We start from the raw sequence: 13,085 nt of genomic DNA, 5'->3' as shown, positions 1-13,085 counted from the left end.
TTTTCCAAAAATTAAAAATTTAAGCAAATTACCCTTGAGGTTAGTTTTAGTAACGCAACTTTATTTTTAATATGCTACATGAAACTGTTATTTTATAATGTAAATTTAAAATAAAGCTTGTATTGCTTTAAGAAAGTGCGTTCTTTGCAAAGGTTAAGTTCAATTTATAGCATATGCAACAAAACTAGCATATTTCTAACTTTGAAATGCTAGTATGTGCATATACCTTTTACTATTCATAGAAATCGAATATGTGTGCTCTGTGCACTTATTTACTACGCTAACAAAAGCAACACTCGTATCGCAACACACTAAAACAACTATGTACGCATGTAAGCAGGAAGCCATGCAACATAGTCCCTTTTAATTAGCCCGCACAACTTTATTAATTAGAGTAAATTTCATTCTTGGTTAATATTTGAAAAACTAATGAACATAATTAAAAATCCACTTCAGTACGCTTTACTGCTACCACTACAACTCCACTGGCTATGCCACACCGCCCACTGCACCTAACTAAAGCCTAACACTAACACCACACCAGTCTAGCTGCGCTGGCTACCAATAACTAATCGAACGGAGCTCGACCAAGCGGAAGTCACTGCCAAGAGGACGTGGAGTTGTATCTAAACGTAAAGTGCAGCAGGCGCAAGGCGAAGGCATCCAATTAATAACATTGATTAAGCTGATTGAAAGCGGACATAAATACAAGTCTGATGGTGCAAGGAAAAGCCGAAGGCTAAAAGGAAAAGGAATTAGTTGGTTGTCATAGCTGGATAGAAATCTCGGCGCTTCGTGCGCTATGCCTATTAGACGGCGTCAACAATAACAAAAAAAAAAAAACGTGCCACAGCGACGCGTCAGCAGAGTGGCACAACGAGTGTATAGATTAGCAATCGAAAAAGTTGTAGTGAAGCGACAACAGACCGACAGACCGACGGACAGGTAGATACTGCTGCTGAACCGAGCAGCCACCACTTGTACCAGCCTCTGAGTTATTGGCGGCGTATTGAACTCATTTGAACTGCGTGCAGAGCAGAGATGTGGCAGTCTGTGGGGAGAACTGTTTAACGATAATCGGCAGATTGGTGTGCTTTCACAGTCAGCGATTGGAAAGTCAAAGGCATATAGCTGTCTTACCCGCCAAGCAGTTGGCTGTGTGTATAAGTAGTCGGTTTTCCGTTAGACGCCGGTATTGCGAAGTTTTTCACAATATATGTATGGCACATTGGGATTATTAAAAAAGTTTCTGCTCTTCTGTTATTACTTTTTATCTTTGATTGTTCGCAATGAAATGCGTAGTGTTAATATTTGCTATTAATATTAAACTTTAAGGCCATAAAACTGGTGATTTGGGTTTTTACTTAAATTTATTAGAATTGGGTAAAAACTTGGGTATTAATTGAAATTTCTTAGGGAAATTTGGTGATATATCCCTGGGAATTTTTGTAAATTAGGCGTAAATCCGTTTTAAAACTCAAATGTTTTATGGCTAAAATAGCATATACATATTTTGTAAATTTCCGTTCGAGGGTTTGTTTTTATTATCTTAAATTTTGTGTTTTGTTTTTATATATCAATAGTAATAAAAGTAATATGAAGGTATTAAACAAATTCACACTAAAATAAAAATATCCCTCTCGAGGAAATTTTGCTGATGATGAGTAAACAATTTTGTGCCAGTAGTTTGTTAATCTTAAAATTTCCTTTAAAATTTTCTTAGAAGGAATTTCATACTTTTGAAACAACTGCCAGCATATTTAGTTAATATATACAATTAGGGTAGTTTTTATTTTAATTTTTATAACTAGTTAGTTTTGTGCAAATAATTAAATAATAAAGAAAATAGGCGTGTACTAAAGTAAAAAAAAAATATCCCTAATATTGAATTAAATATAGGCAATTAAAAAACAAAAAATCGCTTATCGTGAGTGCTTAATATACACAAAGGGATATTTTAGGAATATATCTAAATATATTTTACATCAGCAAAAAATCTTTTTTTCGTTACAAATTAGTGAAGTAAAATTATAAAGTAATTTTCAACGCTAAATGTTCTCTGGCTAAACTTGTAATTTACCTTTTGAAACTAGCATAAATAATATTGACAACGGAAAATTGTATCTATTGCTCAAAAATATAAATTAATTTTACAGAAACTTTACAAATACAATACTTTCGATATTTATAAAGTCTCAACTAGAAACACAACAAATATTGATGTTATAGTTCTATTTCCCCGTCATTTCTTCCAACATTTACTTCCACCTTACTTCTCCACCTCCACCTCTATCTCTCTCACTCTTTTTTTCAACTCGTTCTATATTACCGAACTTTAACACGGTTTTTACTAAATTGTTCTACCGAATGTCGCCTGTGCATATGCAACTCTGATGTAACTGCTTTTTGCAACTAAAAGTATGCTACGAAAACGCGCAACTTTTTGTAATTTAGTTCAACACATAGTATTGTATCAGGCTCCTTAGAATACGAGTATTTATATTTGCTGTTCAGAGGTGTTTTTGATTTTTTTCCTGAAATTTCATTTGCCCTCTATCACCATAAATTCCCTATAGCTGCATGCAGCATTTCAACTGCTTCAGCGCCAGTTTGCCATTTTTGTTTCGGCGCTGCATTCGTTTTTTCTCTTATCTTTATTTTGATACTGGGCATGTTGTTGTTGTTGTTCTTTTCTGTTATGTATGGCGCTGCAAAACAATATTTGCTACTGATTTCACTAGCTTGCTGCTGCAAAATTTTGCTAACGTTTCGCTTAATTCTTTACTCTAAGGTATGATTGTAACCCGTGAAAAAGTGTTGAGGAGTCTTCTGAGGCAACTTTTTTGGTAACCCCAACTGGCATTGTGAACGCTCACAATTTACTCTTTCGCATTCCTTATGCAAATGAGCATTTGACGTTGGCAAAGAGAAAGTGCAGAGCAGAGCATATACAAACAAAGAGACGTGTAGTATCCCCCTCTTCAAGACCCGTAAAATTAACAAAGCAGCTTACAGTGACGGCTCGAAGCACAAAGAAAACCTTTTGAAGTTGACAGCCAACAATGTGTAGTTGGAAAATACTTCAGCAATGCATCTGCATTTCTTACTACCTCCATTACCGAAATCATCTTCGAAGCTAGCAAAAGTTTGCTTGGGCGAAAGCTGGTAGAGCAAGGGAAATAGTACATTAAGACTTGTGCCGGAAAGACATCAGAGGGAAAATGCAAATTGTTTAAATTAGAGGGCAACTGTAGTTAGAGATTAAAAATAAATAAAATGCAGTGAGTGGGGAAATGTGAGATAAAAATATTCGTTCGTGCAGTACCGGCAAATGACAGGTATTTGCAATATAAAAAATGGAAATAAAAATACGAAGACAAGTACAAAGTTGTGTGCAGTATGAAGGACCTTAAACGGCTATAATATATGTGATTATGTAAAATTTCAGAATTACCCTTTAGGGGAATTTTTTTTATGAACGTATTTTCAATACATAACTTATAATAAATACATTTTTAATTGGTTTTTGGAACAATTTTCAAACACTTATAAGTTTTCAGAAGAATTGAATGTACGTGTAAATACAAATATTATGCAGTGTTTTGAACGGCGCTTTATAATTTCTATAAATATTTAAATTTTCAAAAATACCCTTTCGGGGAAATTTTCAAGAGTGATGTAATACTAAAAGACATTTTAACTGCTTTTGGAAAAAATTTAATAGTATAGCTCAGATAATTTTCGAAATTAATTTTTGGATTCATTTTTAAACACTTACAAGTTTTTAGAAAGGTTTAATGTAAGTGCAAATACAGTTAACAAGCTATAATTATATTAAATTTCAAAATCACTATTTTGGGAATATTTAAAAATAAAACGTATTTTCCATAAATGAGTTAATACAAATAAATTTTTAACTGCTTTTGAAGATAATTGTATAATATAGCTCATACTTCTCCAAAGGGAAATTTTATAAATAAGGTTTTTTAAAGAATATTTCAATTCTTATAAGTTTTTGGAAGAATTAGTGTTTCAATAACTAACAAATCATCTAAAGAGTACTAATATGCACCGTATTTACCTTCCCTTAACATAATTTAAGCTACTACTATAAGCTAGCAGTACTTGAGGTATTGAACAGTAAATTAAACTCCATTTAAAATTTTAATTTGTATATATAATACTGAAATATTTATTCAGACCTCACTAATTAATTTATCTGATGTGGAACTTGAATTTCCACCCCATATTCGAAAATTCAAATTTCTATGTTCAACACCAATGCAATCGCTAATGGATGTTAACATTAGTCATAGTCAATTTCAAAATTTCTTATTGGAGCGAAAATGATTGCCACCATTTGCAAACATAAAAAATAATTTAATAAAAAGTATATATGTATACTTATGTACATACATACATATGTTTTAATTAAAATTCAAATATAGTCAACAGATTGGAAACGTCCCAATTACAAACCATATACGAGAAGTACACACACAGAGACAGATTAGAATAAATAGTAGTAGTTTTTAGGAATTTCAGACATGCAGACTTATATTTTATTTGCAATTTTCTGCCAACATGCGCATATACATACATACATACATACATATAATAATATCGCTTTTTGAATATTTAAACTGGCTCTGACTGACTAACTCAATTAGCAAACAATCAGTAATATAACAGTTTTGAAAGCATATAATTTAATTTAAATAAATAGAAATGGCAAATGTTGGCTAGCAAATTGACGTCAAGTGCCGACAACGCTATTAAAACACGGACTGTAAGCCAATTTAAATGATAAGAAGGGTTTTTAAAAATTTCCCCAAATAAATCGCGCGAGGGAAATTTTTGTTTTAAGTATTTTAAGCTTCAAGAACCTAATTTCCGGAAACAAAATCAATATTTTGAAGGATTTTCGAAACGCTCTTATATAATATTTTATTATAATATAAGCTTTGCATTAGCATACGAAAGTAACATTATGTACCCATTCATTGTAATCACTGCACAGCACTTAAGTTCACTAAAACAGCATAATTACCATTACAAGCAACTAAGCAATTACAAATCTCTTTATGTATGTAAATCCATACATATATACATATGTATATGTACATATTAATATGTATGCACGTATGGTATATGTAGTATATACTTTTATATATTTGTACGAAGTGAGTTCTGTAATTACTCTACAGATTCATAGTTTTCTGAAATCCGCTGCCTCATAAATTACACCTGCACGCTAATGTAATTTAATTATTGGTAATGACAACCACTTAATTAGCAGACTCGGCAACGATGTTCATGAAAGTAGCTATGCGCACATAAACGCAAATTTATACAAGCACAAGCATCTGCATTAATCACCGTAAACTTTTAACTTTACAAATTTGTACTAAACGACATTAAATAATATTATTACTTGAGTATGTTAAGATTTGTATAAATTATAATAAATCATATAAATAAATTAGCTATTCAGAAAGCATATTTATCGCTTTTCGACAATTACTCTTTAAGGGAAATTTTTCTATTCAGAAGAAAAACTATATTTACGTAGTTGTTACGCATTTAAAATCAATTTAGTTGCTTTTCACAAATTTCCTTATAGAGGAAATTTTGTTGTTCACAAGAAAAACCACAATTATGATGTTGTCATGTATTTAAAGTAAATTATATTGCATTTTGAGAATTTCCCATGAAGGGAAATTTTTTACGCTATGTTTTATAAAGAGATTTACGTTCTATGGTTTTCTATTCAGAGGAAAAACTACCATTACGTAGCTGTTATGCATTTAAAATCAATTTGGTTCTTTTCACAAATTTCCTTATAGAGGAAATTTTGTTGTTCACAAGAAAAACCACCATTATGACGTTGTCATGTATTTAAAGCAAATTTAATTGCCTTTTGAGAATTTCCCATGAAGGGAAATTTTTTACGCTATGTTTTAAAAAGAGATTTACGTTTAATCGACAGCATTTCAATAGCATAAATGCTTTTTTAACAAAATATTTGCATTTTGTAATTTCCTGGCTTTATTAAAATTTATTTTAATATATTAATTTTTTTTTTTTAGAAATATTTGATTTCGTTTACCGAAAGGGGCGCTAGTTAAAATGTGCCTCTATGCCGTATAAAATCGTACTTGCACATTGGAGTGGCGTAAAATTTAGGTAGCAAGGCATAGAAATAGGTTAACAGTTACATAAGCAAGTTGGCGTGTAGAAAATTTACTTAGCCAGTCGTACGTGATTAAGTAAGTAGATAAGCAAGCTTTTCGTATCCCAAAGGACTGCATACAGGCAGGATTAATACAGCTTTTCGTTAGACGCTATCATGGCAACTACATAAGTATTCGAATATGTATGAATGTGTGGATGAATGTATGTATGTATGCATGCAGTGTAAGTATCTGTATATGTATAGTAAGTATTCGCGCTTATTCAGCTGCCTGTATCTGCGCGCCGGAGTAGTGTGTTAATATGAAATATGATTTTTACGATACTGTCAGTTGTTGTTATTAGTGTTGTTGTCACGGCTGTCATTACGCTGCTATATTCGTAGGTATGTCTGCGCTTTTTGTTGTTGCCACTGCTACCGCTCCAATTTACGCTTTTACACTTCCGCAATGATGCGAAGCGGGATCGCCATGCCGCATTCAGCGTTGCGCCAAAACTTATTAAGCCACACTCATACATACAAGTAGATATAGAGTCAACCACTGACGCTGCATGAGCTTGTTTACATAGCGCAAAAGGTTGCAGTGATGACAGAAAAGCTGGATTGGCACACAAAAAGGAGACTGGCAACGCTACGAACAGCCGTGGCATGGCATGGCGAATGAAAGGATATTTTAATCTTTAGTTAACATGACAAGTGACTCAGCTTACGACAAGTAAACGGTTTTTTGTACGTGCCCCTATACCAATATGTTAACAAGGAAAAAGGCACAAGAGACTAATGAGCGGTAGCAGTGGGAGTACGGTATTTATTGGTGCACGTGTGTGTGCTTTTAATATAAATTTGTATGCAAAACTGTATGAGGAGGTAGTGCAAAACTACATACACACTCATACTTACATGTGTTTATGTAAAGCGCGTCACTTTTAATTGCAACAAAATAAAAAACGCCATTAAGCTGTAGCCAAACTATGCTCGTACAGCGTGTTGTAGGCTCAAGCCGTCTATAGTTTAATGAAGTGTACCGAAATGAGGTGTTGATGGCCATTTACATACAAACATACATACGAGTATATACTCAGAGTCATGCATACATGCATACATACGTACAAAGGTTTGGGTAAAAACGGTTATACGCGCATCAACGTTGCCGTCAACTAAAAACTGCTTAAATGAGTTTATATGTACGAAGATATAATTCCAGGTGTGTAGGGGTATTTTTGCAAGGATATGCAATTAAAATGTGTATGTGGTATACATATGTATGTAGATGTAAGAAGTAAATATATAAGTGCACTCACATGTGAATTTTTGTGCTTGCGTTGCTTTTTCACAGTTTGTCATTAGTCGTAGAATTTAGTATTTGAAGTGTTGAAGTCTGAAATAAAAAGGACGCAAAGTTGATTAGATATATGTAGATACATATATGAATAACGGAACACAACTTATAGAAGTTTTTAGTGTTATATAAATAATATAATATGTAAATAAATATATAATATATATATAAAATACTTTTATAAATATCACAGATAAATAGTAAATTACTGTATTTAACGTTCAAAATAAATATTTAAATATTACGCAACAAATTTCCCTTTTTCAAAAACATCCCTAAATTGTTCCAAAAGAAAAGTTTTTTTTCAACATTGATAATAACTATTAAAAATAATTCCAATTTTCAAAAATATCCCCAAAATTTCCCTTTGTGATTTTTTTTTTTTTTATTATAAGAGTAAGCAAAAATATTTCCAAAAATAGTTTTTAGGTATTTTCTTAAACTTGTATATGTCACCTTTTTGAACTATTAAATTTTATTTTCTTAGTATATGTATATATACTCGTAGCAACTCGTTCAAGTGCAGACACTTGTGTACGCTCCTCAAAAATGTGAAATTTGCACATTTTTAACAAATTAAAAAATTTAGTTATTAAAATTTTTTTTCAGTTACTTGAGAATTTGGTTTCAAAAAAACACATTTTCAGTTTGATTTTAAAAAACCTAGTTCAATAAAACATGTATTCAAAAATATTTACTTAAAAAAAAAATAAATGCGGTGATTATGCAAATATTGCCGTTTTTTTCAATTTCCCTTGGGGGAAATCCTAAAAAAAGTTTTCAAATATCTTTTACTTAAATACAAAAACAAGGTTATTGTGCAAATATTGGCTTTTCTAAAATTTCTCTTAAGGTATTTTCTTTTTTTTTACATTTAATTTTCCTAATAAGCTTCTACATAATTTTCTAAAATATTTCTAATATTAAATTTAGCAATATATGGGATTTGAAATTTTTTATTACTTAAGGGAAATTTTTTTATATGTGGTTTAATGATCTAGAACTAGTTTCTAAATAAAAAAACAAATTTGACTGCATTTCAAAGGTGGCACTTAAAATTTCGCAATTGGGAAATTTTTAGCAATGCACTTTTAACAAAAGATTTGACAGATTTAAGTTTTGTTATCAATTTTTAGTACAGATCCACGTAAAGAAAAGCACTCGTACACAAGTTTTGAGCGGAAAATATTAAAATTTCGAATAAATCCATCAGCTGTTATTACAGTTGCTTTGTATACTTTGGCAACTTCTTATCCGTTTTCTATTTATTCACGAGAACCACTGCATACCCTTTAGGATACGCAATTGTTATAAAGTTTTACGCAAATATTGTCATCTACTTGCATATAACAAATACGCAGAGCGCACTCTTATGTATTTATATATACATATGTATAGGATTATGGTATATATTATATATATGTATGTATATATACACACACATAAAGCGAAAATATTTCCGTCTATTTAATAAAGAAATGCATAGAGCTTTACAAATATGCCACAGCATTCATATGCTGCCCTGGGACACTCATATGTGCTACGCTTGCCTGCCTGAGCATGTGTGCGCACTTTCACATACACATACCAACCGCATATGCATTTGTTTGTATGTGTCCTTTGAGAAATTACTTATGAAAATAGTTTGTGCCACGTTGCTGTCAACTTGCCACAACCGCTAAGTTTTCTTTCAACTTTTCCCTACTATACTACTTTCGTGCGTTGATTTTCCAAAGATTTCCAGCGCAGCATCGCTTTGCCATAACGGTTGATGTTGTGTCGCCTGCTTGCGTGTGTATTTGCCAACTTAAGGGGTTGCCAGTTTTAAAAGGAAGTGTATTGTATGAAAGTGCATTTGTATACATATGTGTACGCCAGTTTCGATGTCTAAATAACTCCGCTGTTAGTTGGATGATGATGTGGCAAATTTTCCAACTCGTCAAGTCCCATAAATATGGCAAATATTTAGCCTTTCGTATTTATCAGAAATCAAAATAAGCGCAAAATTTAACAAGCATTTCAAAGGGAGCGTTGAGAGCTGTGCATAAGAAAATCAAGGATTGAAAAAGACGTGGCAAATTATAGTTAAATGCATTTAAAACTTTTCTGTGTGTAAAGTATATGAGCAAATGTTAACAACATGGTATTTTTAAGAAATTTAGTTTAAAATCTTTGAAATACAAAAATTTTTTGATAATTTGTTTTATTGCATTATAATTAATGGAATATTTAAAATTTCCCTATGGGATATTTTCATGATCAGTTAAAATTTGAATACAATCTGTATTATATGCCCAACTATAAGGATTATACAACATTTTAAAAATTTCCCTCATAGGGTAATTTCTTTAAAAATAGAGTAATTCTCAAAATAATACAATTTTAACCTAACAGTTACTAAAAGAGGCTGTTTATGTACTTAGTTAAAACATTGTTATAAAAACAATATTTGGAATTAAGATATCTATGAATGGATATTTTGGAAAATCCAAAAATATGTTGTTTGCCTTACCAACATAAATTTTTGCGTATTTAAACAATATTTTTTTTTTAATATAATATTAATAAATTTCCTTTGAAAGGAATTTTTAAAAATTGTGTGCAATTTATTTTTCACACCTTTTATACTTTTATTATTAATATTCTACAACTTTTCAATTTCCTTTCAGACTGAATTAATCAAATTTGATCTCGAAATAAAAATGTCCCAACACAAACTCGAACAACAAATCGAAAAAGTACAATACAATCAAACAGCCGTTATGCTGCTAATAGACACGTGTCAATTGGTGCGCGAGAACACCTCCAGAGCCGTTACCAGTCTCGATAATATGGTTTTATATTTTATGAAAACGAAAGGCAGCGAAAATGATACATCACTAATGGGATTATTATATGTAAGTATAGAAAAATCGGCAGATAATGAATTAAGAATTGAATTAAACTCCAAAAATACCGCAGCAGGCAAAACCTAATCCTAAGCACTTAACACAACCAATTGCTCTGCCTTTACTTTCAGCTCGGCGAACTATACGAATCAATCCGTTGGCCCGTAACACTCGGCTTCCTCACATTACTGCTGCTGCTCTGCACTATATTGGTGATTGGTGTGGCGCGTCGGTCGCGCTGTGCGCTCATCTTCTTCAGCGTATCCGGTTTATTTTGTATTATCATCTGTTGGCTGTTGGCGGGCATTTACCTGGCATCCTCGGTGGCGGCGGGTGATTTCTGTATGCGTCCACATGAATTTATGTGCCGTCAAGTGGGCATGGTAAGTTGATAGCACCAAAACCTCAAAACCAGAACCAAATAAACAGAACAAAACAAAAGCGAAATAAAATAACAGCGCTGCAACGGGTATTTATTATACTCGCAGTCGCGAGTCGGTGAAAGGGAGCAACAAGCAACGCTTTGAAAAATGATTTCCGTGAAAATATTTATAGCGCAAAGGTAGCATAATACCATTTTGTGCCTGAAAGTGTGCTAAAATTTTGATGAGCGCACAAACTGCGCCACTCATGTCTGCCACGCTCTTAGTGCTTGCATTTGTGTGTCCATATGGTTGGTCATACATGACGCTGCATGTTTTCAATATATACATACATACATATATTTGTGGGTGCCGATGTTTTGAGTATGTGTAGCTAGAGAGTTATGCATATCAAATGACCCTAATTGTAGACTTCACTGTAGTGTACAATGCACGCACAGTGATTTTGGGTGCATGTCCTTTGATGATTTTGAAATATGAGTTTCAGAAAAATTTCAAAATTCGATACAAAATTTCAAAGCGCTCGGCAACACTCTTTCGGTGCACAATATGCAAAAACAAGCAAGATGTTTGAAACTGTGTGAAGTAATTTAAAAGTGTGCGTTATTATCTGCATAAATATACCAAATTACAAAATTAACCTGTAGGGAAATTTTTTTATGAACGGATTTTCTATAAGAAAGTTAATATAAATACGATTTTGCCTACATTTAGCGGTAATTGAATAATATGGCTAAAATTTCCCCAAAGGGATATTCCTAAATTAGCCGCAACTGATAAATAAAAATTATTGGTTGCATTTACTAACATATTTTTAACCAAAAAAGATCCACTAATTCCCTAAACTGTCCTCACAGTCACTAGATTTTATAACATTGAGCTTTATAACGGTATTTTCATGAAATGAATAGAATTTTATGTAAGCATGAATTCAAAAGTAGGCTATAAACCTGATTACAATTTACTAAGTACAATTTTTTCAAACTTATCGCCACGATTTAATGTTATTTCAAGAATGAACGACGTCACAACATAACATAACTTAACCTCACTCAACTTAACTTAACATAACCCAACAAAGTTCTATTTTCACAAATATCAGCGCAGTTCGTTGGTCTATCGCCCACCGTGCGTGAAGCACAAACTTGCCACTAGCGTGCTTTGCCGGTGTCGGCGTCGGAGCTTTCGTAAAGCACACCCCGGTGAGCTATCAACAGCCTGCGACTTTAGCACCGACACAACGGCCACTTGTGTGTAACGAAAACGAACACATTTAACAGTGGTTTGTTTGTTTCTTTCATTTTTCGTCTTTTTTCGGACGCATTTGCTTTGCTTGGCCATTGTTCATCGTTTCTATTTTTATTTAGATATTTTATATTTATTCAGCAATTGTTGTTATTGTAGTTACTGCATTTTTTCTACAACGCTCAACAGTGTATTTCGTGGCTTATTTAATGTGTGGGCTGAGTAGATTGCCACTACTTGCACGATTTAAATATGAGGTATTTTATATAAGTATAAGCATGTATGTGTGAGGCATGCTAACTGTGTTTATGTGAGGCTTGCTACTTTGACAACCGAGCCGGCTACCGCTTGTAGAGTACATATACTTATACAAGCATTTATTTTTGTATAACAACTCTGTGCTGTTTGCATTTATTTTGCCGGCTTTCGAATCCTCCGACCCCGCCCCAGCAATCAACAACTGCTGCTGTAGCGCCATTAAATAAATGTGGCTTTTATGAGGTCATTTGCTTGTGTTTGGCCTTTATTATAAAGAACTGCCTTGCCATTTGCGGTAGACCGCGACGATACGATAGTTTTCAATATAAAAATAAAAACAAAAGCAAATACAAAAACATGCATGAAGTGAGCAACAAATTTTCGTTGGGGTAAAAATGGCCCATATTTGGGCGAAAATGTCTTGTTAATTTTCTTGGTTGTGGCTACTATTATTGTTGCTTTTGCAGCAGTTCAGCAACCCTTCAACGAAATAGTAAACACATTAAAGCGCATGAAAATATGTCACAACGATTTAAAGCGTTAGTGAAATAACCTACCATAATGCATAATGAGTTAGCGCCCAAGTGTAGACTATATTTTCTCTTAATGTCATATAAAAGGCAACACTAGTAGTCACAAAAATACTAAAAATTATATCGGTATAGTTTAGGGTGTAGTTAAATTAATAAAATTTAGTAAAAATGATAAAATTGAGTCAAAGTTATCGCCTCTAAGTATACCTCATTTCTCCGTCATATTAGTTAATATTCCTCATTAAT

The 13,085-nt window shown here is 32.6% G+C and overlaps 1 protein-coding gene across 1 annotated transcript in view; it reads left to right on the top strand.

The window, feature by feature from the left end:
• Window positions 1–13,085, top strand: part of LOC106619599 (protein tweety) — a 141,952-nt gene that overhangs the window by 107,511 nt on the left and 21,356 nt on the right. Inside the window, 2 exon segments of the mRNA XM_014237782.3 lie at window positions 10,202–10,429; window positions 10,552–10,803. Coding sequence (XP_014093257.3) covers window positions 10,202–10,429; window positions 10,552–10,803 — 480 coding nt within the window.

Source organism: Bactrocera oleae, chromosome 5 (assembly GCF_042242935.1).
Source record: "Bactrocera oleae isolate idBacOlea1 chromosome 5, idBacOlea1, whole genome shotgun sequence".
NCBI classification, from domain to species: domain Eukaryota; kingdom Metazoa; phylum Arthropoda; class Insecta; order Diptera; family Tephritidae; genus Bactrocera; species Bactrocera oleae.
Note: the sequence above shows the minus strand (reverse complement) of the source record. Positions and strands in the feature narration are given on the sequence as shown.